Source organism: Perissodus microlepis, chromosome 2, assembly GCF_051167445.1.
Source record: "Perissodus microlepis isolate ML-2025 ecotype Zambia chromosome 2, ASM5116744v1, whole genome shotgun sequence".
NCBI classification, from domain to species: Eukaryota; Metazoa; Chordata; class Actinopteri; order Cichliformes; family Cichlidae; genus Perissodus; species Perissodus microlepis.
The window spans coordinates 15,643,333-15,668,463 of NC_140462.1; the positions used below are offsets into that span (position 1 = coordinate 15,643,333).

General features: G+C 38.7%; 3 protein-coding genes across 6 annotated transcripts; 1 reads left to right on the forward strand and 2 right to left on the reverse strand.

Annotated features, from left to right (window-relative positions):
• The first annotated feature begins 2,932 nt into the window (after window positions 1-2,932).
• pdzd11 (PDZ domain containing 11) lies at window positions 2,933-10,418 on the forward strand. Its single transcript, XM_084949937.1, has 6 exons — window positions 2,933-3,046; window positions 3,724-3,821; window positions 5,749-5,889; window positions 6,000-6,098; window positions 8,618-8,678; window positions 9,255-10,418. Exons 2-6 carry the CDS (start codon window positions 3,729-3,731, stop codon window positions 9,287-9,289), a joined length of 429 nt encoding a protein of 142 aa, XP_084806063.1. The 5' UTR covers window positions 2,933-3,046; window positions 3,724-3,728; the 3' UTR covers window positions 9,290-10,418.
• A 103-nt stretch (window positions 10,419-10,521) lies between these two features.
• Window positions 10,522-14,489, reverse strand: stard14 (START domain containing 14). The gene is made up of 6 exons (XM_084949886.1): window positions 13,903-14,489; window positions 13,635-13,782; window positions 13,201-13,304; window positions 12,870-12,987; window positions 12,723-12,775; window positions 10,522-11,853 (listed from the first exon to the last, which is right to left on the reverse strand). Exons 1-6 carry the CDS (start codon window positions 14,074-14,076, stop codon window positions 11,647-11,649), a joined length of 804 nt encoding a protein of 267 aa, XP_084806012.1. The 5' UTR covers window positions 14,077-14,489; the 3' UTR covers window positions 10,522-11,646.
• Window positions 14,490-15,676: 1,187 nt separating this feature from the next.
• rab41 (RAB41, member RAS oncogene family) lies at window positions 15,677-25,039 on the reverse strand. 4 transcript variants are annotated; one of them, XM_084949924.1, is made up of 8 exons: window positions 24,841-25,039; window positions 23,676-23,734; window positions 21,647-21,700; window positions 21,272-21,377; window positions 20,237-20,348; window positions 19,741-19,834; window positions 17,762-17,828; window positions 15,677-17,552 (listed from the first exon to the last, which is right to left on the reverse strand). In XM_084949924.1, exons 1-8 carry the CDS (start codon window positions 24,917-24,919, stop codon window positions 17,488-17,490), a joined length of 636 nt encoding a protein of 211 aa, XP_084806050.1. In that variant the 5' UTR covers window positions 24,920-25,039; the 3' UTR covers window positions 15,677-17,487. The 4 variants fall into 4 exon arrangements, with proteins under 4 accessions (XP_084806050.1, XP_084806041.1, XP_084806033.1 ...); XM_084949915.1 differs by lacking the exon at window positions 21,272-21,377 and adding an exon at window positions 20,639-20,744 and having other exon boundaries at window positions 24,841-25,033; XM_084949907.1 differs by lacking the exon at window positions 19,741-19,834 and adding an exon at window positions 19,240-19,333 and having other exon boundaries at window positions 24,841-25,033.
• Between the last annotated feature and the right edge of the window lie 92 nt (window positions 25,040-25,131).

Genomic DNA, 25,131 nt, shown 5'->3' on the forward strand with positions numbered 1-25,131 from the left:
TGCTACCTTACCAATCAGCTGGTCATGCTTCTTTTTGTGTCTTTTCATGGATGCCCTTGGTACAAGAAAGCTGCTTTAATATGAACATGAAACTGGAAACATTACAATGACCACTTTGATGGAATATTCTGCACCTCACGACTTATGCAACAAACTAATTCTAATATAATTTTGGAGAATATAACAATTTACCTTATAAAAAAGATTTTTTTAAAATATTTTTTAAAGACAAAATCAAATTGTAGACACATGTGCCATAAAGAATGATTCATGTGCTTTTAGTTGTGCAAGAGTAACGAAATCCTGTCAACTATGATGTACTGTTTTGACAACTTCAACAGTCATTTGAGAATTAGTCAAACTGAAAAAACCTGTACTGGATCAGTATTTCTACATCCTGGTGTACCTTTTCTTAAGTGAAAATCAGAATAGCTGATTTTTACAGCAGTGTTAGAACGAAGTCACGCAGGCATAATGTACTCTGATGGTACATGGAAAGGACACCCCTCACTGTAACTTGTAAGGTTTTACACATTAGGGCATAAAATTTAAATGTGTGGTCTTTAGTTGGTCCTAAAATTAGATAAGCATAACCTCAGATAATCAACAAAACGTGACGTTTACTCTGTGTTGCCACTTATTTAACAAAAACTTGGTCAAAATGCAAGAAGCAGCGTGTGAAAAACTCAGCATGCCCTAACTGCTTTCACAGGAATCAAGACTTAAAATAGCTGCCAGGTGCTGCTAATCAAACGCACTTGATTTATTGATCTTCGTAAAAATCTAAGCATCTCTATAAAACAGAGGTTTTGGCAGTTTGCCGGTATGGAGCCTCCAGGTGTGTGTTAACACAATGTGAAGATGAAAAGAAATCAGTGACGATCTTGCAAAGGAAATTCCTGCTCAGTCTGGGAATGGTTACAAGGTCATTTCCAAACAATTTGAAGCCCATCATTCTATAGTGAGAAAGATTATTTAGGGGTGAAAAACATTCTAGACGGCTGCCAATCGTCCCAGGACTTGACGTCTGACTAATTCCACCTGAAATCCAGACAGTGCGGTACTCATAAACTGTAATAAAACCTGGAGCTACATCTCAGACGCTATAGGCCTCAGTAAGCAAGGATTATTTTTTTGCGGGGGGATCTCCAGGAGAAAGTCTCTTCATTCTATAAAAACCTAAAACCTAAAACCTAAAACATGGTCGCAGGGCTCAAGTTCTCAAATTTGCATTTGATGAAACCACATGGCTTCTTGAACAATGTCCTTTGGAGAGATGAGACCAAAGAGATGCTTAGCTATAATCCTCAGCACCACTTTTGTGTGTGGACCTCGTACTTAGTTTTTCACGCACTGCTTCTACACATTGGCTTAGTTCTCTCTTAAATAAACAATGACACGCTATAACAGATCCTTTGTTGTTGCTCATCTCCCATTGTATTTACCTAATCTGAAGACCTTGGTAGGAAATAGATGATTTTGATTATGTCCTGATATATAAAAGTTTAGAATTGACAGAAGGTGGAGTTTCTTTTTTCTTTTTCTTTTTTTTACTATGACTTTATTTAATGTTACTTTGGTTATAGTAGTACTCAAGCAATGCTCCAGCAGCAATGGAACTCTTGAAAGCGGTTTCGGTATGCTGACATATATAAAGACAAAAAAAACCCCAAAAAAACTTGCCATAGTTTTGTTTATCTATCTTGCAAAGTTTCTGTGTTTTCATTCCAATCTGTCAACACGTGTTTCATTTCATTTAATTGCAATGTGCAACTTGCAGAGACCTGAAGTCTTCTTAAACAGGCTCAGTGAACAGTAAACATTGTGCATGATTTACTATCGTCAAAGTCATTTCTGAGTGCTGAAGCCATTGTTAATCTACAATAATAAAAAAAATGTTCACGCTTCACTATTTGACTGAAGATAATAAATGCAGTTACAGAGTATGCACTATAAAGCTTTAACATAATGGAGCCCATATCACACGTCAAGTTTCTGCAAAGCAGCTTCACACAAACTTTCACACAAAGTGGGCGCATTTCGCAACACACATTTTTCACTTGTTTTTTTTTTTCTGCTCAAGTTAGAAAGAAATGCAAACATATGCAACTGTAGTCACAGTTCACATTTAGAATGTGTGTGTGATCTTAATTTTTTTCCCCCACATAAAATTATATGTAAGAATATGCATGACTACCCAGACACGGGGACATAAATGATGACCAGACATAATAAATATGTCTGTGTAGGTTCTCAGTCATCCATGTCATGGCAGTCTTAAAAATTTGGCTGATAGGATGATGCATATGATCACTAGTAGGTCAACTACCCCCACAGGGTCAACCACCACAAGGGGTAAAATACCTGAGACTCTCCACCTTTTAGAACTGAAGAAGGCCCTTGGAGGAGAGGTGAAACTTCTTTTTTCAAGCTCTTAACACCACAATGAATACAGAAGTTTTTGCTGCAATGATAATTATGACACTGCAAATCAATACAAAGAAAATATTTTTTTTGGTCAGACTGCAAGATATCACCGAAGTGTTTTACAGACTTCCCGGTTGATTTTACAGCTAGCCGCCATTAAGATCTCCATCTGCAAGAGCTTTCAGGAGGTCAATATGCTGCAAAACGTGAGCGCTTGTAGGATAAAATGTGAGAGTATGTAGATTTTCTTTTTTACCTTGTAATTTTTTTCACACACATTTTAAAAAAAAATTGCAATGGCAGTAAATATTACAAAAAACTTGTCATGTAAATTTTTACTCATTATTCACTTTTTAAACTACTTACAACTTCAACTCTGTGATTAGGACCTCTGTAATCAGTGAATAAAACTGTTCAATTGCGCCCTCTCGAGTCACAAATACACGAATTCACGCGCTTTGACGTTTGTAGCTGTTCAAAAGTATTCGCGCGAATACTCCACAATGCTGTCGGAGCTCTTGGAGTAACTACTCCACACCAGGAGGTGGCGATAACGCACTATAGCTGCCTGCAATTGCTTACAGCAACAAGTTCACACTGCTAGCCCTCTGACTGGCAGGTGAGATACATTTTTGTTGTTTTGTTGCAGTTATTCATGTTTTTCAATGCTAAATGATTCCAGTACCTTTATTTTAAAGTTCATGTGATGATAATAACGCGTGTCAAAGCGCTTCCTGTTTAATAGAGCGGAGCGAGCTCGTTTACAGTTAAACACTAAGCTAATCGTTGTGCTAGCTCGTGATGCGTTTGCATGTTATTGCCGTATGAAACTGTCCACTGTGAGATAATTTCACACGTTTATTTGATCTCGCTTCTTCCCCGTGATCCACATGCGTATTTTTTTAAAGGTAATTCTAAGTGTTAGCCATATAACGTCCCTATTCGGACTTGGTGGCTAACCTGTTACAGAGTTGTGAACACAGCTGTGTTTTAGCCGATGTTTTGGTCTTCTCTGGTCTTTATGCCTTATCTAAAAATGATACATACAAAACCGGGTGTAATAATGGGTACATTAATGCCAAACCCCGATGAATGAAGGCATTACAGTCATGGAATAGGGACCTACATATTGACTTGAAGTTACGTGTCCGAAACCACAACACAATAGAGACACCTGAGCCCTTTAAATCAGCGGTCTGGATTTCAGGGATTTCCCTTTAATTTGTATCGAGCAGTCCATTGCATCCGTAGTTCATAACAATGAACTGCTATTCTCTTCTCGGTGGGGAATTTTAGCAACCATGGACCAGAAAATTCCCTACGACGATTACCAGCTGCCAGTGGTATTCCTGCCTTCTTATGAGAACCCACCTGCATGGATACCTCCACAGGAGGTATGGCAGATATTAATCCAACTAACCTTTGTGCTTAAATCACGTGCTAAACATTTTGTACCTTATTATATAGTGTATATTTTTATTTTATTTTATTTATGTATTCAACTTTAGTTACGATTTATAGGTTGTGCTTTATTTTTTGGCTGCTCTTACAGTGCTGAAAATTGTATTTGCTCCCTTACTGATTTCTGACTTTAGACCTGTTGAATCAAGAGATCACTTAAATAGAATCCATTTGACAAAGAGAAGTGGGCCTAACGATCTTAACTAAAAAGCAAAAAGTCATCATCTAAAGAAGCTCAAGAAGAGATGAAAAACAAAATAATTGACATCGATCAGTCTGGAAAGAGGTACAAAGCCATTTTAAGGTTCTGGTACTCCAGTGTACCACGGTGAGAATTATCGACAAATGGGAGAAGGCATGCAACTGTGGTGAACCTTCTGAGGAGGGGCTGACCAAGAGTGCACTGATGGCTCATCCAAGAGGTCACAAAAGAACCAAGAACAACATTTAAAAAACTGCAGGCCTCACTTGGCTCAGTTAAGGTCAAAGGTCATGATTAAACAATAAGAAAGGAGAAAACCACTGCTGACTAAAAAGAACACAAAGGCTTGTTTCACATTTGCCATAAAATATTCTTCATGATCCCCAAGACTTTTGGGAAAATGTTCTATGGGCTAATGAGACAAAAACTGAACTTTTTGGAAGGTTTGTCTCTTTACATCTGTCATAAACTAGCAAATCATTTCATAAAAAGCACATCATACCAACAGTCAAACATAGTGGTGGTAGCGTAAATGTCTGAGGCTGCTTTGCTGCTTCAGGAGCTAAATGATGTACTGTAATTGATAGAACCATGAATTCTTCTCTCCACCAGAGAACCCTGAGAGAATGAACAGCCATTAGTCTGTGTCCCTGCTAGAGCAAACTTGGGTTATTTAGTAAGACGATGAAACACTCCAGCAAGTCTAACTCTGAGTGGTCCACAAAGAGTGCAAGAGTGAGTCAAAATTCCTTTACAGTAATGTGAAAGACCCATTGCCAGTTATCGTAAACACTTAATTGCACTTCTTGCTGCCAGGGGTGGCACAACCAGTTATTGGGTATCTACTTTTTCACATAGGGCCTTTTTGATATATGACATCATAATCAAATATGCATTTTGTGCTTGGGTTATCTTTCAGTAGCTGTTGCGTGTTAAAAATTGTTTCATGTTCGAAATTATGAAGGTGTCACAATTATGGGGGAAAAAGAAATCAGGAAGTGGCAAATACTTTTTCACAGTGCTCTATCTAAAGTAATAATTTTACTGAATACCATTAAGTTTATCTGAGCGTCACAAAGATTCTTGGAGTTTTTTTTCTTGCTACTGCTTTTTTGTAGCTTTTAATGGCATCTTCCATGCCAAGGAATTGGGCTTCCCAATGTAATGTGATAATAGGTGGTCACATACAGGTTGTAACCTGCAGGTGCATGCACAGTCCTTGTGTCACCTTGAGGCTTTTCTGTCTGTCATGGTTTCGTAGTTGGCGCCTTTAACTTCTTTTTTTCAGTTAGTGTTTGGGTTTCAGTGAGTTCATGAAGGCTGTCTTATATGCGTTTGGAAATCTGACAAGCAAAGAGGTGTTGGCGCCTGACTGCAAAGGTCAGGACTGTGCAATACCATTAAATGTGCTACAGAAAGCAAATGGGTGGATATTTTTTGTGAATGTTTTTATTTAGATTTTATTATCCCAAAGGAAATACCTTTTTTGTTGTTGTTGCTGATCTGCTTATTTTCCAAACAGGTGATGCTGAATATGTATTATGTGATGTGATTCTACAAGGCGCTTGACTCTTATCACATTGTTTTTAAGGCAGAAGAAGCAAACTTAAAGAAGCTAAATATTGCTGGCTGTTCTTCTTCTCTTGGTTCATTTTTAGCGGGTTCATCATCCTGACTATAACAATGAGCTCACACAGTTTCTGCCTCGCACCATTGTGTTGAAGAAGCCTCCAGGAGCGCAGCTGGGCTTCAATATCCGTGGTGGGAAAGCTTCACAGTTAGGAATCTTTATATCCAAGGTGCGTGCACAGCCCTGGTTATTAATGTGGGTTTTTTTTTTTCTTGCTGTGCTGCTGACTATTTGTTTGCCTATTTTTAATCAATTTAAATCATTTCTGTGTGCTGGCAGGTGGTCCCAGATTCAGACGCCCACAGAGCAGGGCTGCAGGAGGGAGACCAGGTTCTTTCAGTGAATGATGTTGATTTCCAAGACATAGAGCACTCAAGAGTAAGTCAAGGCTGAATTTCAAACAGGCTTTATTCAACACATTGTCTCCAGCACACACTTACATATTGAAATCTACTCTATTCATAAATCTGATTTAGTTTAGGTGTATTTCTATTCATGTATGTACAAGACTAACAAATAGCTTCACATACTATGCTGTGCTCTTTAATCTTCAATATAGTCAGAACATATTCAAGGCAGGTTTGCTCAAGTAAACCTATAATGGTGATCACGATAATAATTTTTTGTGTCAATATCAAGCTCACTATTACAAAAAGTAAGTAAACTTTAATTTGGGGGAGTGCGGTATAGGATAATCTAGACATATTGTTTTATTTGTATTTCAAAATTTCAAGAGTTGAAAAAAATTGATACCTATACCCGGGAAAATACTTGATATTGGATACCCTTTTATATACTGTGGGTGAGATTTTTACCCTATTCTGCAACGACAAGAGTATCAGCAATGAGGTAATTTGTTAAATTAAATCTAAGTTAGATTTAAAAAAAATAAGTATTTGAGACAAGATTTAGAGATTTTATTCATTTTATACATTTTTAATTTATTTTCAGAAATATCCCTACACCCTCATTGTTATTTGGCTGAATGTCTCTTAGCAAGTTGCACCTCAACCAGATGCTTTTGACAGCCATCAACAAGCTTTTTGGATTATTCTTTTTATTATTCTTGGATTATTAGTTACACACTCATTCACACATTGTGGCTATACTTGTAAAACAAACTTAACCCTGTCATGAACGTGGTCCTGTTCTTGAATTATTCTGACGGGATATTTGACCACTGTTCTTGGCGGAATTGGAGTTCATTTTTACCATTAAAAATTACCATGACATTTATACTCACAATGAGCATTATATACAAGTGCATCTCAAAACATTTGAATATTACAAAAAAGTTCATTTGTTTTTGTACCTTCATTCAAAAAATGATGGATTATAACTCATGAAAATCAGAAGTCCACTATCTCAAATTAGTAGAATATTTCAGATCAAAAAAGGATTTGGAATCTTACTATGTCCAGTTTCTGAAAAGTGTGTTCACCTATTCTTTCAGTACTTGGACAATGCTCTGTTTCCATGATTTACTACATCAGTGCAGTGTGACATGGAGGTGATCAGTTTGTGGCACTGCGGAGGTGTTACTGAAGCCCTGGTTGGCCTGATGGTGTCCTTCAGCTCGTCTGTGTTTTTGTGTTGGGTGTTTGTTATCTTCCTTTTGACAGTATGCCATTGATTCTCTGTGGGATTCAGGTCAGGCGAGACGGCTGGTTATTCAAGCACAGCAATAACATGGTGAGCAAACCATTTGGTAGTTTTGGCATCGTGGGCAGGTGTTAAGTCCTGCTGTAAAAGGAAATTGGCATCTCCATGAATCTTGCCGGCAGTTGGAATCATCAAGTGCTCTAAAATGTCTTCTTTCAGAGTCTAGGAACTTGATTTCGAAATGAAACAAAAAAAATTACTTTCATGTGAAAAACTTCGAACTAAGCTTTGAACTGATGTCAAAGCTGCTCCTGATACACTGACACCAGCCTCAGTCCACTCCTTGTGAAGGTCTCCCACCTTCTGGGATGGAGTTATCCTGACAGTCCTCTCAAAGCTGCGGCCATCCCTGCTTGTGGATACTTTCCCACCATGTCATATTTTTTATTTTTTTTCCCAGCCAGGTTTCCATTGATATGCTTTGACACAGCACCGACCAGCCAGTCTTTTCAGCACTGGCCTTCTGTGGTTTGCCCTCGTCATGGAAGGCTGTCAGTCAGCAGACTTCCCCGTGATTGTGGTTGCATGAACTGAATGAGAATAAGAAATGCACCTTATTTGTACCATTTGAACCATAATTTGTTCAAACTGAAATTGAAATATTGTTGTAGTTTGAGATGCTGGATTTCTGATTTTCCTGAGCTGTAAGCCATAATGATCAAAATCAAAACAAAAGAGGCTTGAAACTTTTTTTTCCTGCATATTTTTTCAAGCATGAATGACTTTCTAGAAGAGAATTAAAGTGTAAGCCATTTTGGCCATAATCAAACTGCTGTGAGAAATAATGACACACTAGATGCGCCATAATTGTTTTGTGTTCTGTTTTGTTTGTTTAAAATCAGCAATGCTTGAGGAGATATAAATTTTGCTTTTATTTTGAAAAATACAGTTCCTGTTGCAGCATGTAAAATATTTAGACATTTAGTCTAATGTGTAAATATTAGCTTTTTAAAAAAAATTGACATGCAAATGCATGTTGTAGCATTAATGTGCAAATACAGAAAGCATCTACTCACAGATGCTTTCTGTATTTGGAAACTTGTCAGGAGGACAGGTTTTTGCTTGTCCTCCTGATCTATCTGCTCTTCCAGTGAAACAGCAGATCTCATACTAAAAAAACACAAGATTAGGTGGAGCCAAATTTTTGCAGTTTTCTTTTTGTTCCATATCTTGTTCATCACAACGTTGCATTATATTTTCTGTTTAAGATCATGGATAATGTTTGTCTTCTTCAGGCTGTAGAGATTCTGAAAACTGCGCGAGAAATCCTGATGAGGGTTCGCTTCTTTCCCTACAGTAAGCGTTGGTTTACTCGATTGTATCAGGAGCATGATGACAACCTAAAAAAAAAAACATTCATGTCAACATGTGTTTTTATCTCAGCTGTTAAGATGTTTTAGAGAGATGAAGAAAGAAAAAAATGTTTTCCTGCAGAATTTGTGTTCTTGGGTAGAGATCTTGTAAAATATTATTTTAAGACAGATCTACACTTAATGTCCTTAAATGTCTGAGTCTTGTTTTGCTGTTAGGTTAAGTAAAAGAAATGCTCAGAAGAAACTGTTGTGCTCACTTTGGCTTTGAAAGCAGGTTTTAGTCTGTGCCTTTTACTATTCCTCAGTGTGCTAATACAGCATGAGTTAGATATTTAAAACATGCTGAATTTCTCAAGAATTTGAGCATTGTCAGTATGCCATCGTGTCATCGTGCCCACATAATAATAAGATTATCATCTGGCTTATCTGAGTGCAAAAACAAAAGACAATAAAAACTTTAAAGCAGTAAAAACTTTGAGCTATGTCATACTGATACAGAAATATATAACAGTGCCCATGTCAGTACTCTAATGGTGTCCTTTGTGGGTTGTTTTATCAGACTACCAACGGCAGAAGGAGAGGACCGTACACTAGATGGCAGCAGAGAGAGAGACAAAGACAGAAGGATACTTAACTGCACTTCACTACAATCCTCCCACACACTCTGGCCTCCATTCTGTCTCAGCTTAAAGATGACTAATGCATGACTAACAATCTCATTTAGTCTTTCATGTAAGGAAAATATACATGACGTTAAAGACTGAGTTTCATAGATACTCCTTTCTGCATGCTTCACATGATGAACTCTACTTTGATTGAACATATGGTTAGGAAGTTGTTTCTATGCAGAGCTTTTTTTAAGACTATAAACTAGATTTTACACTATAAATTATAGAACAGATAAATAATAAATATTTTCTAGTCAAGCAAAGGATTTAAAGATGACTTTTCCCATGTTTCCTCAAGCCCTGTTATGATATTTCTGCAGATGTTTGCATATGTGTGGACTAAACCACCATCACTTGATATGAGTTATGGTCACCAGACCTCTGTTGAATTTACGAATATATTGCACAATGCTGTTTTTTCATATTTAGTAAATATTTGTAATTGTGCACGAAATGCTAAGGGATGTAAATATACATTTCAGTCACTGCTACTGAGGGCTTTGGTACTTTTATGTTCCATGCACGAGTTTTACATAAACTACGCCTGAGCTGATTTAATGCTGTTGCATAAACTATGTGTCTGAGGTGCCAAATGGTTTACAAGCATGGCTTGTAACATGCTATTAAAGTGCATAACATTTATCGTAGCGTAGTGGTAAAGCTTGTAATGGGGTGTTATCTGTGAGGAGGCACCAATGTTTGCAGGTTTAATTCAAACCAAAGACAGTCTGGTGCTTTCATAATTTTGGCCTGCATGGTTCAAGATGTGCATAGTCAGTAAAATCTGCAGATCCAACCTCTGGCTGCAAATTAAATCTGCATACAATGGAACATTCATAGAAAACAGTTGAATACCTCTGGATATTAGTGCATTATGCATTTATACAATAAACTGTACGTTAATAGCTACCAGTTTCATCGAAGTATTGTCTTTATTTTCTGCACACTGATCATTTTTATGTAAAGAATTTATGTTTGAATGGGTTCAGTATTTGTATTTGTATGTTTTTATAGAGGTTACGATTGCAAAAATAAAGCTCGACTCCTTGACCTTTTCTAGCGTTTGGCTTTGTGCACTTGAAGAACTGGAACCAAAGCTAGAGAAGGACCGGTTTGTTCTGGTGCAAGTAGCAAAACTTGTTTCACGCTTGAAGTCAGTTTCTCTCGTACACAGTTTCTGATTGACTGCATTCCTCTTATTTGACAATTACAATGAGTACAAAAGCTTGTTAACCTTGTGAGGTTTATTTTAAAAAGAAAACAGAAAAAAAGGAATGCCTTGTAACATTGTTATCATTAAATAGTTTAATATGAAAAAAAAATGTCAACCTACAGGGGCTTCATCCCAGGCCATTACTTCATCAATTTACATCAACTTGAAATAAATAAATAAAAAAGCCTTTATGGTCATTCCAATCCTTCAGGTCAACTGATATTCAACTAACAAAATACAATAATTCTGTGTGTATTGTGACTTGGCAATACAACCTAACTGGGAGTTCACTTCAGTGCCTTCCTTGTGGACCAGTGAAACTCTACCATTTGTAATAATTTACAATGCAAACACCTTGGTTGCACAACGTCTGAGTAAAGGCAACACACCTTCAAAAAGAGCCTTCCTAATTACAAACCTAAAGACAACCTGCCCCTCAAGTTGCTACCTGTACATTATGCTGTGAACATATTAACAAAACCGTGTTTAAGTATAAATTATCACAAAGTTATCATCGTTCTGTGTCTACTACAACCCCAAAAGAAGATAAAGTGAGCTGAAACAGTTTCAGCTGTTTTCAGACCCAATTCTTTTGCACTATTCTGAAGAGAAGTTAGTGTCACAATTCTCCACAGGTGTTTGCCAACTTTCTAATCTTTTTTCTATTCACAGTCACTAATAATGACCTGCTAGAAGTCAAGTATATTTCCCTTTCTTCCGCTTAAAATTTGTTCTTGTAGCTGCAGCTAAAGATCGACTGTCTTTGGTCCAATTGTAAATGTAGTATTGCAAATGCGTCACATTCAAACCCCAACACCTCTAACCCTGTACAGTGGAAGTTAGCTTAGCTCAACACAGACTGAGGTGATGGCAACTTGATCTGTGCTCATTTCCATCTTGTCAGACAGTTGTAAACACTTCATGCTCTTGCTCATCCTCGAAGGCACACCGATTTAGAACTGGAGGATCATGGTTACATCACAGAGAGCCGGAGACCTCAAGTCCATCTACAGTCCACCTCCCAATCTCTCCGTCTTTGTCCACCTTTCCTCCCATCACTATCATTCAATTTAGCTGCTGTCCTCCCCTTCGTTAGCATCCAGCTTTGAGCTTTCATCCACATTTTCCAGTGAGTCTGCTCTCTGAATTGACAGCTCAGCGGGGTCCATCATGGGAAGGGTGTTCTGCTCTGGGTGCAGCCAGGGCTTGAAATCGGGGGAATTCTGACTTTTCCAGTTTGAGTATTCCTGTCCCGCCTTGTGCACACTCTTCATTACCTAAAAAGAGAAGAGATGATGCGATTGTTAAAGGACTGCAGCACTCCTCCATTCTCAGTCAACAAAGCTGAAGATAAAGATGGTCATAAAACACTGTGTGGTGGATTACATGGCAAGTAGAAGTGAAGATAAAAATGGCTGATTTCCAGAATGCACACGCAATCGAGTTCTTCAAACAAAACTGAGTATGTAGAGAGAAGGTTTCAATTTTGTCTGCCTATGTAGGTTTTTTAATGGATACACTTCTAAAGTCTTTTAAATAAGATGTTTTGAACGCCTGGTTTTATAATGGTTGTATGCATTTTTTAGACATCGGTAGATTTGATGGTGTAAAGCAATTTAAGTTGTTCTTTTACCCATTTCCAGTCAGATTTATGTGACCTGGAGATACCATATGAAATACTTTCACGCAGACTTTTAGAAATACTTTTCTTGCTGTTGTTCTTGTCTCATTGATAGTTTCTCTCTCTCACACACACACACACACACACACACACACACACACACACACACACACACACACACACGTGGATAATAGTTTACTAAAGCTCAAACTAAAAATAGTTTGAGCTGAGATTCTCCTTTGTCAGCAGCCTGGTCAGGACAGGCCCTTAAATTGTTTCTATGGCTACCATTGTCACTTAAGACACATGAAACTTTTCCCCTCCCTTATGCGTGTGCACATGTACACACACACACACCCCTCTTGCACGTTTAAAAACCCTTGTGAAAACACACCTAGACTGTCACAGATGCCGGTACTGTGCTTATGGATTTAACCTTATCACTTACAGCTCTGATGTTTACTACAGGTGAACAAATGTTTAGCAGGAAATGGTCTGTGGAAGTGGTTGTGAATCATTACATACCTTAGGAGCAAGAACTTGGGATGCTTTGTTCACCACCCACTTTGGGAGAGAGCCTAGAAGACACACATTCATCGTAAGAACTCTGCAGAAATGAATCAAGAACTCTAAGTTTGAATGGAACAAAGTAATTGTTGCATATAGTTTTACCTTTGGGGTCTGCTTGTGAAAGATATGTAAAAATGCAACTATTTGGTCCTGTGGCCTTGATATAATACCCCGTCTGGATGGAAACGGCTCTTACGAGGTTGCTGCGAGGAGGGAATTTCTATAATTCAAGGAAAACATTTTGCAGAATAATAAGGAAAACTATACATTTTTATGATACTTCTGCACAATGTGACAATGGATAAGGCTAACTTTAAAAACAATAAATCAGTGCACACATAACAGGACAAAGAGGTGTCAAAGAGCTGTACAAACAGTATGTGTAGAGGCAATGGTTGCTATGTATCTTGAGTGGATGTAGGAGGTGGCGTACCGGGTGTTTGACTGAGAAGTTAACCATGATGTACTCGTCATCTGTGACCTGCCACGAGCGCAGTGTCACAACATCTCTGTTCTTTAATGGAATTGGACAACGCCCTGCAGAAGGCCAAAATAAAAAATAAATAAATAAAGACATAAATAATGTTATACTTTGGCAAGCTTTCTCTGTTAGTTCAGTATTTAGGCTCAACAAGTGTGCCCTTATTATGGCAATAAATACACTGGTGTAACAAGAGGCCATAGATGAGATGAGTCTTCATAGATTAGAGCTGAATCAAGTATATATATATATATATATATATATATATATACACACACACACACGTAGTTATTGTATCAGCAAAAACAAGATCTCACATCTAATCAGGCCCACACCAAACCACAAACACACACAGAGCATTGCAAGTGATAAGGGTGCTCACTCACATGAGTAGTAGCCCACATCAGCATTAGCAGAGAGCCGGGCAATGTCAAAACTCTCCTGCATAGTTACATCCCACTTCTTGCGGTACCGGCTGTCGTGAAGGACGTCGAACATGGTAGCAGCTGACACATCATTAACTATCATTTTACACTGGGGAAAAACATACAGAGGGTTACAGGACACCACCCACATAGCACGACAGCCTAATAAAACTGATTTATTTTTCAAAAGGTATTATAGTTTTTAGATTTGGTGCTAAAGCAAACTCACCTTCATCTTGTGGACTTTAGGTACGTGATTTCCTTTATTCACAGCGCGCACCTCGATCCACACTTGCATCCCATTGTTGTCATACTTATTTTGCCAGTTGTCGGTTGCTAAACACTGTTTTTTGAAGTCATCAAAGACCGCCTCATCGGGTAAAATATTCGAAACCCGAGACATATTCGTCTGTTTTAAAAGAAGCCTTTCTTCTTAAAGAGGAAAAAGAAAAATAATATCCTTCAATCTGATCGCCCCCAGAAAAGTTCAGTCTCTCTGAGCTTTTCCACGGACGAGATTTAAAGCTTCTGCCGTCGTGGTGCCTGTGGTGAGAGAGATATATGTCTGCTGATCACCTGTCCAGTTGAGCAAGATTTTTGTGTTGAATTCCTGAGCCATTCCTTCAAACACCTCTCCCGCTGACGTAGAGGTTACTTCCTGAAACCAGGTGTGCGTAAAGGAAAAAAAAAAAAAAAGGTCTGCCCCGCCCTCAGCTGTCAGTACAGCTACTATAGGTCGAAACTTTAACTAAACTTAAAAGTATTTTTAGAAAAGAGCAGCCCTACTGGGTGTTATTCTGAGTAAGTATCAACAATACAAACAGGGGTGCACTCACAGTACTCTGCGCATTGTGGGCGGATCAGGGGAGTGGGTAGGTGAGAATTGCTCAGCGTCGATCCATTCTGAGTATCATCACGACTGTGAAAACTAAACAAAAGCACACCTCTAGTAAACTATGAGTGGAATGTTTAAAAACAATCTGATTTTCACACTTATATTTGATAGTGGCATTACAGTCTGAACCATTTAGGCTTCTTTGGTTCAAATTAGACTAAGTCTACATTGAATTCCTGACTAAATTGAGCAAATTGAAAGTGTCTTTTCACATAGATATTTAGGGATGTACGGCCTTTCTCATCTTGAAAAAACAAAACACCCAACTCTACCACGTGCAAGCAAAACAGGTTTTGAAATCTGTTGAAGAATTTGTTTTATCCACTTATTTAGCAGAAGGTAATGGATGGATGGCTTTTCTTATTCAGCCAGTTTCCTAGACTTGCATCCAACCCAAAGAGCAAATCTTATATAGTACAATTAGGTGAAGATCTCCAATGAGAAAAAGTTTTTTGTAGGCTTAACCCATGTCTGGGAAAAGCAGTCATCTGAAGCAGTGAGGACTGTGCACCATGAATGTAGGATGCAGAAAAAGATGGTTCTTCTTACTGTACCAACATCCTAACACCAAGTCTTAAGCCTCCAACAGCCCTTAGAACATGTCTGATGAAAATGCAAGCTGAGATTTGTTAGTGTGGTACCAAAGCTGTGTTCAAGTATTGCATAAAGTATTATTAAGAAATGTCTCTCTACTGCATACAACTTGGAATAAGTGAAGGTTTTTCCAGAACCTTCTGCTCTGTTTCCAAAGTCCAAATAAAAAAAAAAAAAAAAGGACACATAATACTCAAGGATGAGAGTAATAATCATAAATACACAATGGTGCTGTCTCTATCTGTAGCAGGAATATCGGAAATAAAATTTCATTTACATTCTTTAGTTAGATATTAGCAGATTTGTGCAATGCAGTGTCATGCTCACATTTGACCACACCTAACTGTTATAACATTTTACAACTGTGATGTGTTACATAGTTTCAATGGTGACATGTGACACACCTACGTGTAACCGGCTCAGGTGCTGTGACTCATTTAGAACTTTATTAATGAACAGAATTAATATGACTGTTGCCATAAAATAACGAGTTTAAAAAAAATGAACACAGAGGTTAAATTTTGGTGAAATATCTTTATTTTACTCCATGTGATAAGCCTACACTTGTTGTCATTAACTCTCCTTTTTATACATAAGATAGTAATAGTACAGTATTCACACAAACATTGCTAAACACGAGTAGACATATTTCAAATAGACAGACACAATTCAGAATAGCACAAAGCTGAGTATTTAGTCAGTGACAAGTAATAGAAGAGCTGCTCATGTTAAAACGGTTGTTCGCGTTGCAATTTAAATACCTTAACTTTCAAATCCATTTTTTAAAAACGCTGGACATTTCAAAAAAAGCTACAGCAAACGATCAGTGTCTTTTGTTGTGCTATGGCTGGTTAGTTGGTTTGGGAGACGGTGTAGGCTTTAACTGTGACTGTAAATCAAGCAACAGACCACACTGGCAAAAAAACAAACCCTCCCCAAACTCACTAGGCGCAAATGTCACCTGTAGGTGGCGCCTCAGCAAACACGCAAACAATAAATAAAATAAAACTTTAAAACATGCGTATCGGCATCTGTACTTTTGGTCACGCGTACAATGTTAGCTGTATGTCCAAGTTACAAAATAAATAAACCAACAGTCCTACACAGGCAATAGCAATACAGCAAAAGATATGGCAACTAACGTCTGCACTTTTTTTTACAGCAAGGGTGTTAGTAAGCTTTAGCTGTATCTGAGGACATCTATCTACCAGCTCTACAAACAACTAGTGAAGCCATGAACCAGTCAGCAGGCTTCTCTGATATTTTACAATATTGTGGCTTGATTCAGTGCACAACGTGAACAAACAAGCAAGGCATCTGTGTTCTTATCCATGTAAATCCTGCGGGGTGAGCATGCTGCATGTTGTTGCAATAGTGTAATCAACACAACACAAATCGTCGATGAGATGGTGGATACGTCGTAGCGGCCAAAGTGACAACTCTCCATCGACGTGGAAAAACTGATTTTCATAGTATTAGGGGACCATCTACTCATAATGCCTCCTCAGACATGTTAGTACAGTGCAGAGCTCATTCAACAACATATAAACTTTTAGGTTAGTAGGCTTTCTAATTTGTTTGGGCTGGTTTCCCTTTTACAATTGATATCCATTTCCTTATTACACATCCTTCTGCAGTACTGTTAAATACAAATTTGTGTTAATCCGGTCCGCTTACACACTTGTATTTGGCAATGTAAGCTCGCAGACGTGTTAGGTATAAGTAGTTCCACTGACACAATGAAAAGGGTTTACTTGAGCCTAATGTGGTAATATAATGTTTTGCAATGATAACAGTTCACTGGATGAGAGCCAGTCGTTACTTCCTCAAAATAAGACAAAGTCGACAAATGATAAGCCGTTTAGGAGACAGACCTCTCCATTTGAAACAAAAACAAAAGGATAGGCAGAGAACTCAACCTTGTAGAGTCATTTAAATAATCCCAAGCAGTTTTACTTTACAACAACAAGAGTAACAGCACTAAGATTCTAAACTGTGCAATAACTCAAGAGCAGTTAACTATGTCAGTCTGCAATCCTATATAATGCCATGCAACTGGATGAAAATCTGAACATATCAATTAACTTATTCCTTGTTTTAAATGTTTACTTTTGAACCATTTTTTCCCCAAATAATTTGTTTCAATACAGTAATGCACATCCACACGGTTACTCTGAAAAGTCACTGAGTTGAAAAGGGAAAAAAAAGAAGAAAAAAAAGACAGGTCCTCCATCCCGATGGCCGTGTGCCAAGGGTGGAGGAAAGTGGCCACTGAGAGACAAGCTGTTGGTGGGGAGGAGACAGGCTGGCAGGGGCTGAGGTGTACTAGCATGAGCAGCTGCTCTCAGTTACAGTCATCTCTGGCTGTTTCTCCAGTTTGATGTCGATCACTGAGAGAAGTTAGTTAAGTAACACTTCACATGAATTGCAGATTTCACTTCTTTTTTTTTTTTTTTTTTTTTTTGCAGTGCCTTTCATTCTCTGCATTCTTTCCAGTCAACTAAGTCGCAGTCAGTGCTATGTTACAAATATTTTAAAACTGTGGCATGACAAAAGGTATGGCAGCAATTTCTGTGCAAAAGCAACTCAAAAAGGATACTGTCCTCTTTGCTTTTCTCTGGTGTGCTATCCATCCCAGGCAATGCAGCAGCAACGCGTCGGAACAGCTGCAAAACAGTAAGAAAAATTAAACATCTGAAAGGAACAATTTGGTAAATATAATATAGTAGTTTAAGTAGCAAAAAACACAAGACACAGTCCTGTGAAAAGAAAAACTCTCACAGGTCTTTACGCAGTCCTGTAAAAAACTAAGAACTAATTTCTGTTGTACACTTGCTGATGTGCTTGGGATCGTTGTCCTGCTGAATGACCCAGTTTTAGACTTTGGACAGATGGCCTCATATTTGATTCAAGAATTATTTGTTTACAGAGAAGTTCATGGTAGACTTGATGGCTCCAAGGTATCCTGGTCCTGTGGCTACAAGACAAGTCCAAGTCATCACCCCTCCACCACCATGCTTGACAGTTGGTACGAGGTGTTTGTTTTTTGCATAATGTGGCACAACGCATTACGGCCAAATCTCTACACTTTGGTCCCATGTGCCCAAAGGACATTGCTCCACAGATTTTGCGGTTTGTTCTTATACAACTTTGCAAACTAAACTATGCTCCTTCTGGGAACCTTCAAAAAAGTCATCGCCCCCCCCCAAAATGTCCTATCATATACCTTTCAGCATTGAACATGCCAACCAATGTCTATAGAGTTTGACATGTAGCTCTTGAGTTTTTGCAGTTTATCTGAATATTGCACGGTCTGTCCCTTTAGTGGAAGACTGTGGCATTGTGTTAACGCATTTCAATGTTCCAGACCTCACAGAGGTTCTCACATTTGCTGATCATCATTTCATCAAGTGCATTTCATAAGCAGCACCTGGCTGCTACTCAGACTCTTTATTCCTATTGAAGCAATAAGAGTGAAGTTAGTTTTTCACAGGACTGTACAGTACATTTTCTACAGATGTAGCAGGAAACTGTTTATACTCAAATCTCCAAAAATGTGTTTTTATTTACATGTTTACTTAAGGCCCCAACACTTAAGGCACTCACACTGAAACAAAGCCCCTGGCATCCTAAAGAAGTGAGATATTTCAGTCTTGATGATAGATTTTTGATTCCGAACAGCCAAATACAGTCATACATTAAAGTTGGATAGATTATCATGGAAAGTATTGAAAATCTGGTAACAATACAGTTTATCATATTACCAAACCCTAGATGGTAGTCAATGGGCAGTATGTAATTACATTATAGCTAGTTATCTCTAAATATTGCATTTCATTGAATAAACACAAGTGGTAGTCAAAGCAACGATACAGTCATCTGCTGAGAAAGTCTATTATATTCATAGAAATGTTTTAGTAAATCAGAGTACTGGGAAATAAAGGCAGTTGCAATAAACCTGCGCAGAGCAACTGCACTGAAAAGTCTGTGTGGAGAAAGCTACGACAGGTCATGATGAGCCACGAGGGGGGACAGAGTAGAATTAGCTCAACTACCCTGAGAAAACGGAATCGCTACCTGTTTGACATTGTAGCCAGTCTTTGCGCTGGTTTCAATGAACATGACATTCAGTTCCTTAGCTCTCTGCTCGCCCTCCTCCGTGGTGATCTGTCTGCTCCGGTAAAAGCAGAAGGGTGGAGATGGCCGAACAGACAGATATGGAAAGAAACCGCAAAGAGGACAGGCCAGAAGAAAAGAGAAGAGATGGAGAGAAGGACAAAGAGAGCTCAGCAATGAATCTTGTTTGGAGTGAAGAAGAGAGTGGTTAGTTTATAAGGCGGACAGAGACAAAGGGACAGAGGCTGCTGTGCTGAGTAAAGACGAAACAGCATAAAATCCACTCCGAAGGTCAATGATTCATTCAACAGCCAAACTCTATTCCATTAAATGATCGAAGACATGGAGGAGCTTTACACCCCAGATGTCACAGGCGAGCCTCCCTAACTTCTGGGACAGTATGAGCCTTGCTTGAAACAAAATAATTTGTCACCATTACACCTGCTCCTGCTGAACACCAACCTGTTTGACGTTATAGCCAGCCTTGGCACTGGTCTCTATGTACATCACATTGAGCTCACGAGCTTTCCTCTCTGCCGCCTCAACAGAAACTTGCCTGCCATGGTCCCAGGAAGGGTAAGGTGAGGGTGAAGGATGGAAGTGTGGTGTTTAGGGGAAAACACAAAAAAATATTCAAAATGACATGAAGAGAAAAAACGTAAGGCAAAAGAAAAAAAAAAGGCAAAACAGAAATATGATCAAAGTATAAATAAAAAAAACCCCAATATAAATAAAAGTATTTAAATAACTTATAGAAAGGCTGAAGTATGCAACATTACAAGGAAATAATAAAAGTAAAAACTGGATGAGATGCACTGAAGGGAAGTGGGATTCCAGGCTTTGGCAGAGTTTATGCTACACAAAGATACCTGTTTTGTAAATGCACTAGGATCCATTTATCAGTCTTTGTAAATAGAACAAGAAAACAATCATTCGCGCTTATCACACAACCATGTACCTTTTATCCGCTAAGTCTGTTTTGTTCCCGACGAGCATGATAATGACATCACTTCCTCTCTCTGTTCTAACATCATCAATCCACTTTGAGGTTTGCTGGAAAGAATTAAGATCTGCAAATGGGTTGAAAACAAGCAACAAAATACAAAATCATTATACACATCAGCCACATGTGCCCCATAATACATGAAACATCTGTTACAATACATTCAGTTAAAAGCCTAGAGAAAAGCCTAATCTTATGTAAGAAAAACCTGTAGTTATTTGTTAGTGAGCAGGAGTATTCAGAAGAAAAAGCTCGGAGAAGAAGTGTATTTTGTATTAGTGTACTAGCAGAAATAAAGAGCTTCCCTCCTATTACTCTAGAGCCCTACAGAATGGTTAGAGGACAGCCCTGACTCACTGGTGATGTCATAAACAACCACAGCAATGGTAGAGTCACGGATGTAGCTGGGAATTAGGCTACGAAAACGCTCCTGTCCAGCAGTGTCCCAAAGCTGGAGCCGGACCTGAGGATTGGAATTGCAGAAGAAGAAATTGACAAAAAAAAAAAAAAAGTCGAGATAAAGGGCAGCAAAGGGAAGGATGAGAATGTGGAGAACAGGACAGACATAAAAGAAGAATTGCAAGCCAAGCAGTAAAGAAGAGAATGACCTTTAAATGGAGGAATTGCGAAGAATCATTCAAATGCAGAAGGCTCAAAGATGACGGGTGTTATGCAAATGTGAAAGTAGGCCCTGCTGAATCATTATTTAGGCAGCTCTCACAGGATTTCTGCTCATGAAGTGACATCGGCAGACATCTTTTTCATTATTCTTCAAGTAAGACTTATAACTATTAGCATTTACATTCCCCTGGACACTGCTGGAGAAATGCTTTTGAATCACTACACCCACCAATACAAACAGTATCTGAAATATACCCTAACATGCTATCCAGCGGGTTTGCTAAGCTCATTAGTGCTTTTGATTTTGTTTTTTGCCCTTCCACATACTAAGTGAAGGACAAGGAGGAGAGGCAAAGCCACAATACCTACTGGCTATGTCATAAACCACCACAGCGGCGGCTGAGTCGCGGATGTAACTGGGGATGAGGCTGCGGAAACGCTCCTGTCCGGCTGTATCCCAGAGCTGCAGCCGGATCTGTGGCCAGCCGCGAAACAAATGTGGGAACATGGGGGCAATTCATGATCCAGCCAGGGGATGGAAGGAAAACAAAATCTTGAAATATTGATGGGAACTAAAAACACGATCACATGTTCAACAAAATGAGTGAAAAAACAAAACAAAAAACTAGGATAATCTATAAACAATGTGGAATGGTGTGATAATAAGCAGAAGCATGCTTCTATGGCAGTTTTAATACTTGACCAGTTGGAATGATGTAAATTACAGTAACACACTGGGCTTACCGTGCGATCTTCCAGATACATAGTTTTTGACAAAAAGTCAATGCCAATTGTTGCCTGTAAAACAAACACTTCAATTAAACAGTGTTACCAGCAAGTTAAATGTGTTACATACATTTAAAGAATCGTTGCCTACATTATATGTTAAAAACATATTTTATTGACCTTTTTCATAACATGGCTAAAAAGTGTCCAGAAAGAACAAAATTATCAAGTATTGTGATAGCGGTTTTGTTTGAAGATGCTTTAGATAGGAGTTCATCTGTAGCTGGACTTGACATAAACAGATGATATTTCTTTCTTTTTCCTTCTGTCATGATTTTTGTACTTAAATCTGAGGCTGATGATTTAGTTAATTTGCCTTACATGTAGATTCTTATATCAGGAGTTTGTCATTTGATCTCTAAATGAGCCAAATAAAGATAAACTACTACTACTTCTACTGACGTTTAGACTTGTCACACAGGTAGCGCTCATAATCTAATCAGTGGAATGCACTCACATGCTTACTAACATCCGGGATATGTGATTTTTGTAGCAAGCCCTTTGTGTGTTGCAAACATTCTACTCTGGTTGACTGGTGAAACATAATGGTTTTGGCAAGTAACACGTTATTCATGTTTCATTATAGACTTCACTAGGGATGGGTACCGGTATGGTTCTGACATAAACAGTAGTAACCAGACCGAAAAGCAGCGCGCATTTCGGTGCTTTTTTTTCCCTGAGATGTGATACACTTTAGATTCTAGCCAATCATTTTACGTTTCCGAGGATAGTAGGCGGGCCCAGGTACGTACGTTCTTTTAGAGCAGAGCTACAGATTAAAAATGCCCAAGGCGAAGCGGTCAAAAGTCTGGCTGTACTTCACAGCAAAAGATGCAAACTCAGCAGCCTGCAACAAGTGCTTTAAGGTGATACTGTGCAAAGGAGGTAACACCTCGAATCTGATGAAACACCTGGCGATGCATAGCGTTGTTTTAAAAGCCGAAAAATGCACCGTATTTGATAGCTTGCTGCGAGACCTCACACCGTGCAGATCTACTGTGGGTGTGGTGCCTGTTATCGGACCCGGAGTTAGCAACATCCCCCCAATACCCGAAGATTACAGTCCTGGCCCCTAGCCCTGCCAGTGTAGCAGAAATGATGATGGATGATGATGGCAGCAGCAGCCGTTCTACTCTGTGTGAGTAGCTTAATGTTGTTCATGTGTAATTTATGTTGAGTAGGCTAAACACGTTATTAAATTAATGCATGTAAGGTGAACTAGCAAACACCGTCGTAGTTACATGCGGCTGTCTTCTTGTTTGATGGCAGATACTCCCTTCACCCTGGCCAAAAATGACCAAAGAAAAAGTGGAAAACAGCTAAACATGAGAGGTTTTTGGACAAAGTTTGTTTTTTTTTCCATTGATTAAGCACTGCTTCCAGCCAAGAGTGATACCATATATGCCCTATAGCTGCAGAAAAGGCTAACATTGTTATCTTTTTACAAAAAAACAGCTGAACATGAGAGGTTTTTGGACAAAGTGTGTGTTCTCCATTCTTTAAGCACCGGTTCGAGCACCGTTTCAAAAGTACCGGTTTGGTACTGGTATCGGATAAAACCTAAACGATACCCATCCCTACACTTCACAGAAGGTAAAACCTCAGGGGCTTAGCTAGCAAGCTGATCGCAAAAATGGACACTATATTTACAAGAATGTGAATAGACAGATTACCAAATGCAAATTCCCTATGCCAAATACAATTAAACTATAAATGATCCCATAATTTCCTCAGGGATTAATAAAGTATTATTTTGTGTTAATTTTTTTTAATTGGCCAATTTAAATGTGTCTAAATATTTACAAGTATCAGCTATTGACATGATAAATTGGTCTATTTTATTCTATTTTAACTGTCACATATGTTATTAGATGATCAGTCGCATTGAAACTGTTAGCTTGTTTTTTATTACACCTGTGCTTGTAGCAAAAATGTCAGTTTTCAGACAAAAATGACTACACAAATCACTGTTATAACTTCTTTTTACCTGGTAAGTGTTGTCAAAACTGTCATACATAAACCTGGTGATGAGTGAGGTTTTCCCAACTGTACAGAAAAAACACAGTCACTTTAGTAACACAAGAGGCATTCCAGGTAATTCAAGCCTAAAACCACCACTCAAATGGTAAATTTAATTACACAATTATCTACTTTTTAAGTCTGTATTCAATGAAGAGATAGAGAAGAAAAATGAGTCGGTGACATCACACGGTGAGTAAACTGCTATTACCACTGATGCAGTGTGGACGACTGAACCCACACGCTGAGCTGGCAATATGGGTGGAGCCACAAAATCTGGAAAATTGAAATTTACTCGACCCCTGACAGCTGGCTCGTAATACCATACTATATCAATTACACGACACAAACATTACTAACAACAAGCCACGTTTTGCAATGTCAGGGTCAGTCTCCGAACCAGAGCAAAAATAATGGAAATGAAGGAAAAAGGCCGACTGGTGCGAAACCACCGGTCGACGTGGCTTGTTCAAGATGCTGCAGCAGGAAGCTAACAGCCAAATAACTCTACACCGACAAACAGACGGTTTAAATTAATTCTTGAGATTTTCTGTTTGAAGCCTGTGATCTGTAACAGACTTAGAGCCCGTATGTAAGTCTTTAAGTGCGCAAGCGAGCGTCAACATTGACGTTTTAGCCCAATAGAGCTAACTAACTGCTAGCTACAAGCAGAAGTAACGTGCTAACAACGAACCTCCATCACAAACTAATGGGAGGAACAATGACAATGCCCATTGACTCATTTCGTTAATTTTTAATATGTGGATAAATCTTGAATACAGCTGCTACGACACAATAATTTGTCGTATTCTTGCCCTCTTTTAATGCACAAAACAAGCTAGTTTAGCGATTTATCTCCAGCTAATTGTAGCTATTCAATGACATCATCACCGGGGAGAAAAATCGGTAGGTTAATAATCTTTGTCATGCTCTAATATTCTTTGTTGACCTTGCAAAATTAACAGATTGTCCCGTATCATTACTGGTCACTAATATACGCTACATGACTGTACCATACCGTCCAATTTTAAGCTAACACCACAAAGCTAGTTAGCTGATCTTGCCAGTTCTCCCAACATTTCCTTTCATCTGACCAAATTAACGCTTCTCTAAGTACTTCGTGCCCATCTTACCACTCTGTTCGCCCAGAAAGACGAGCTTGAACTTTCGTAAGGGGTTGCCAAACTCTCCGCCGCCGGTCGTGGTTGACATTTTGTCAAAAAAATAAACAGCTGACTAGCTGACTTGGCTAATGATGTGATGTCTAGACCAGAGAGGACCAAGCCGTGTATCCTTACCCTACACTAGCCAGCGCTATTGTTTTCTGAAACATACAGCAGTGGAAATAGCGCCTTCAAGTGGCAAACACAGAGAGACAACAAAAATGGAAAAGTTAAGAAAGGCCTTGCAATCAGGATTACCAT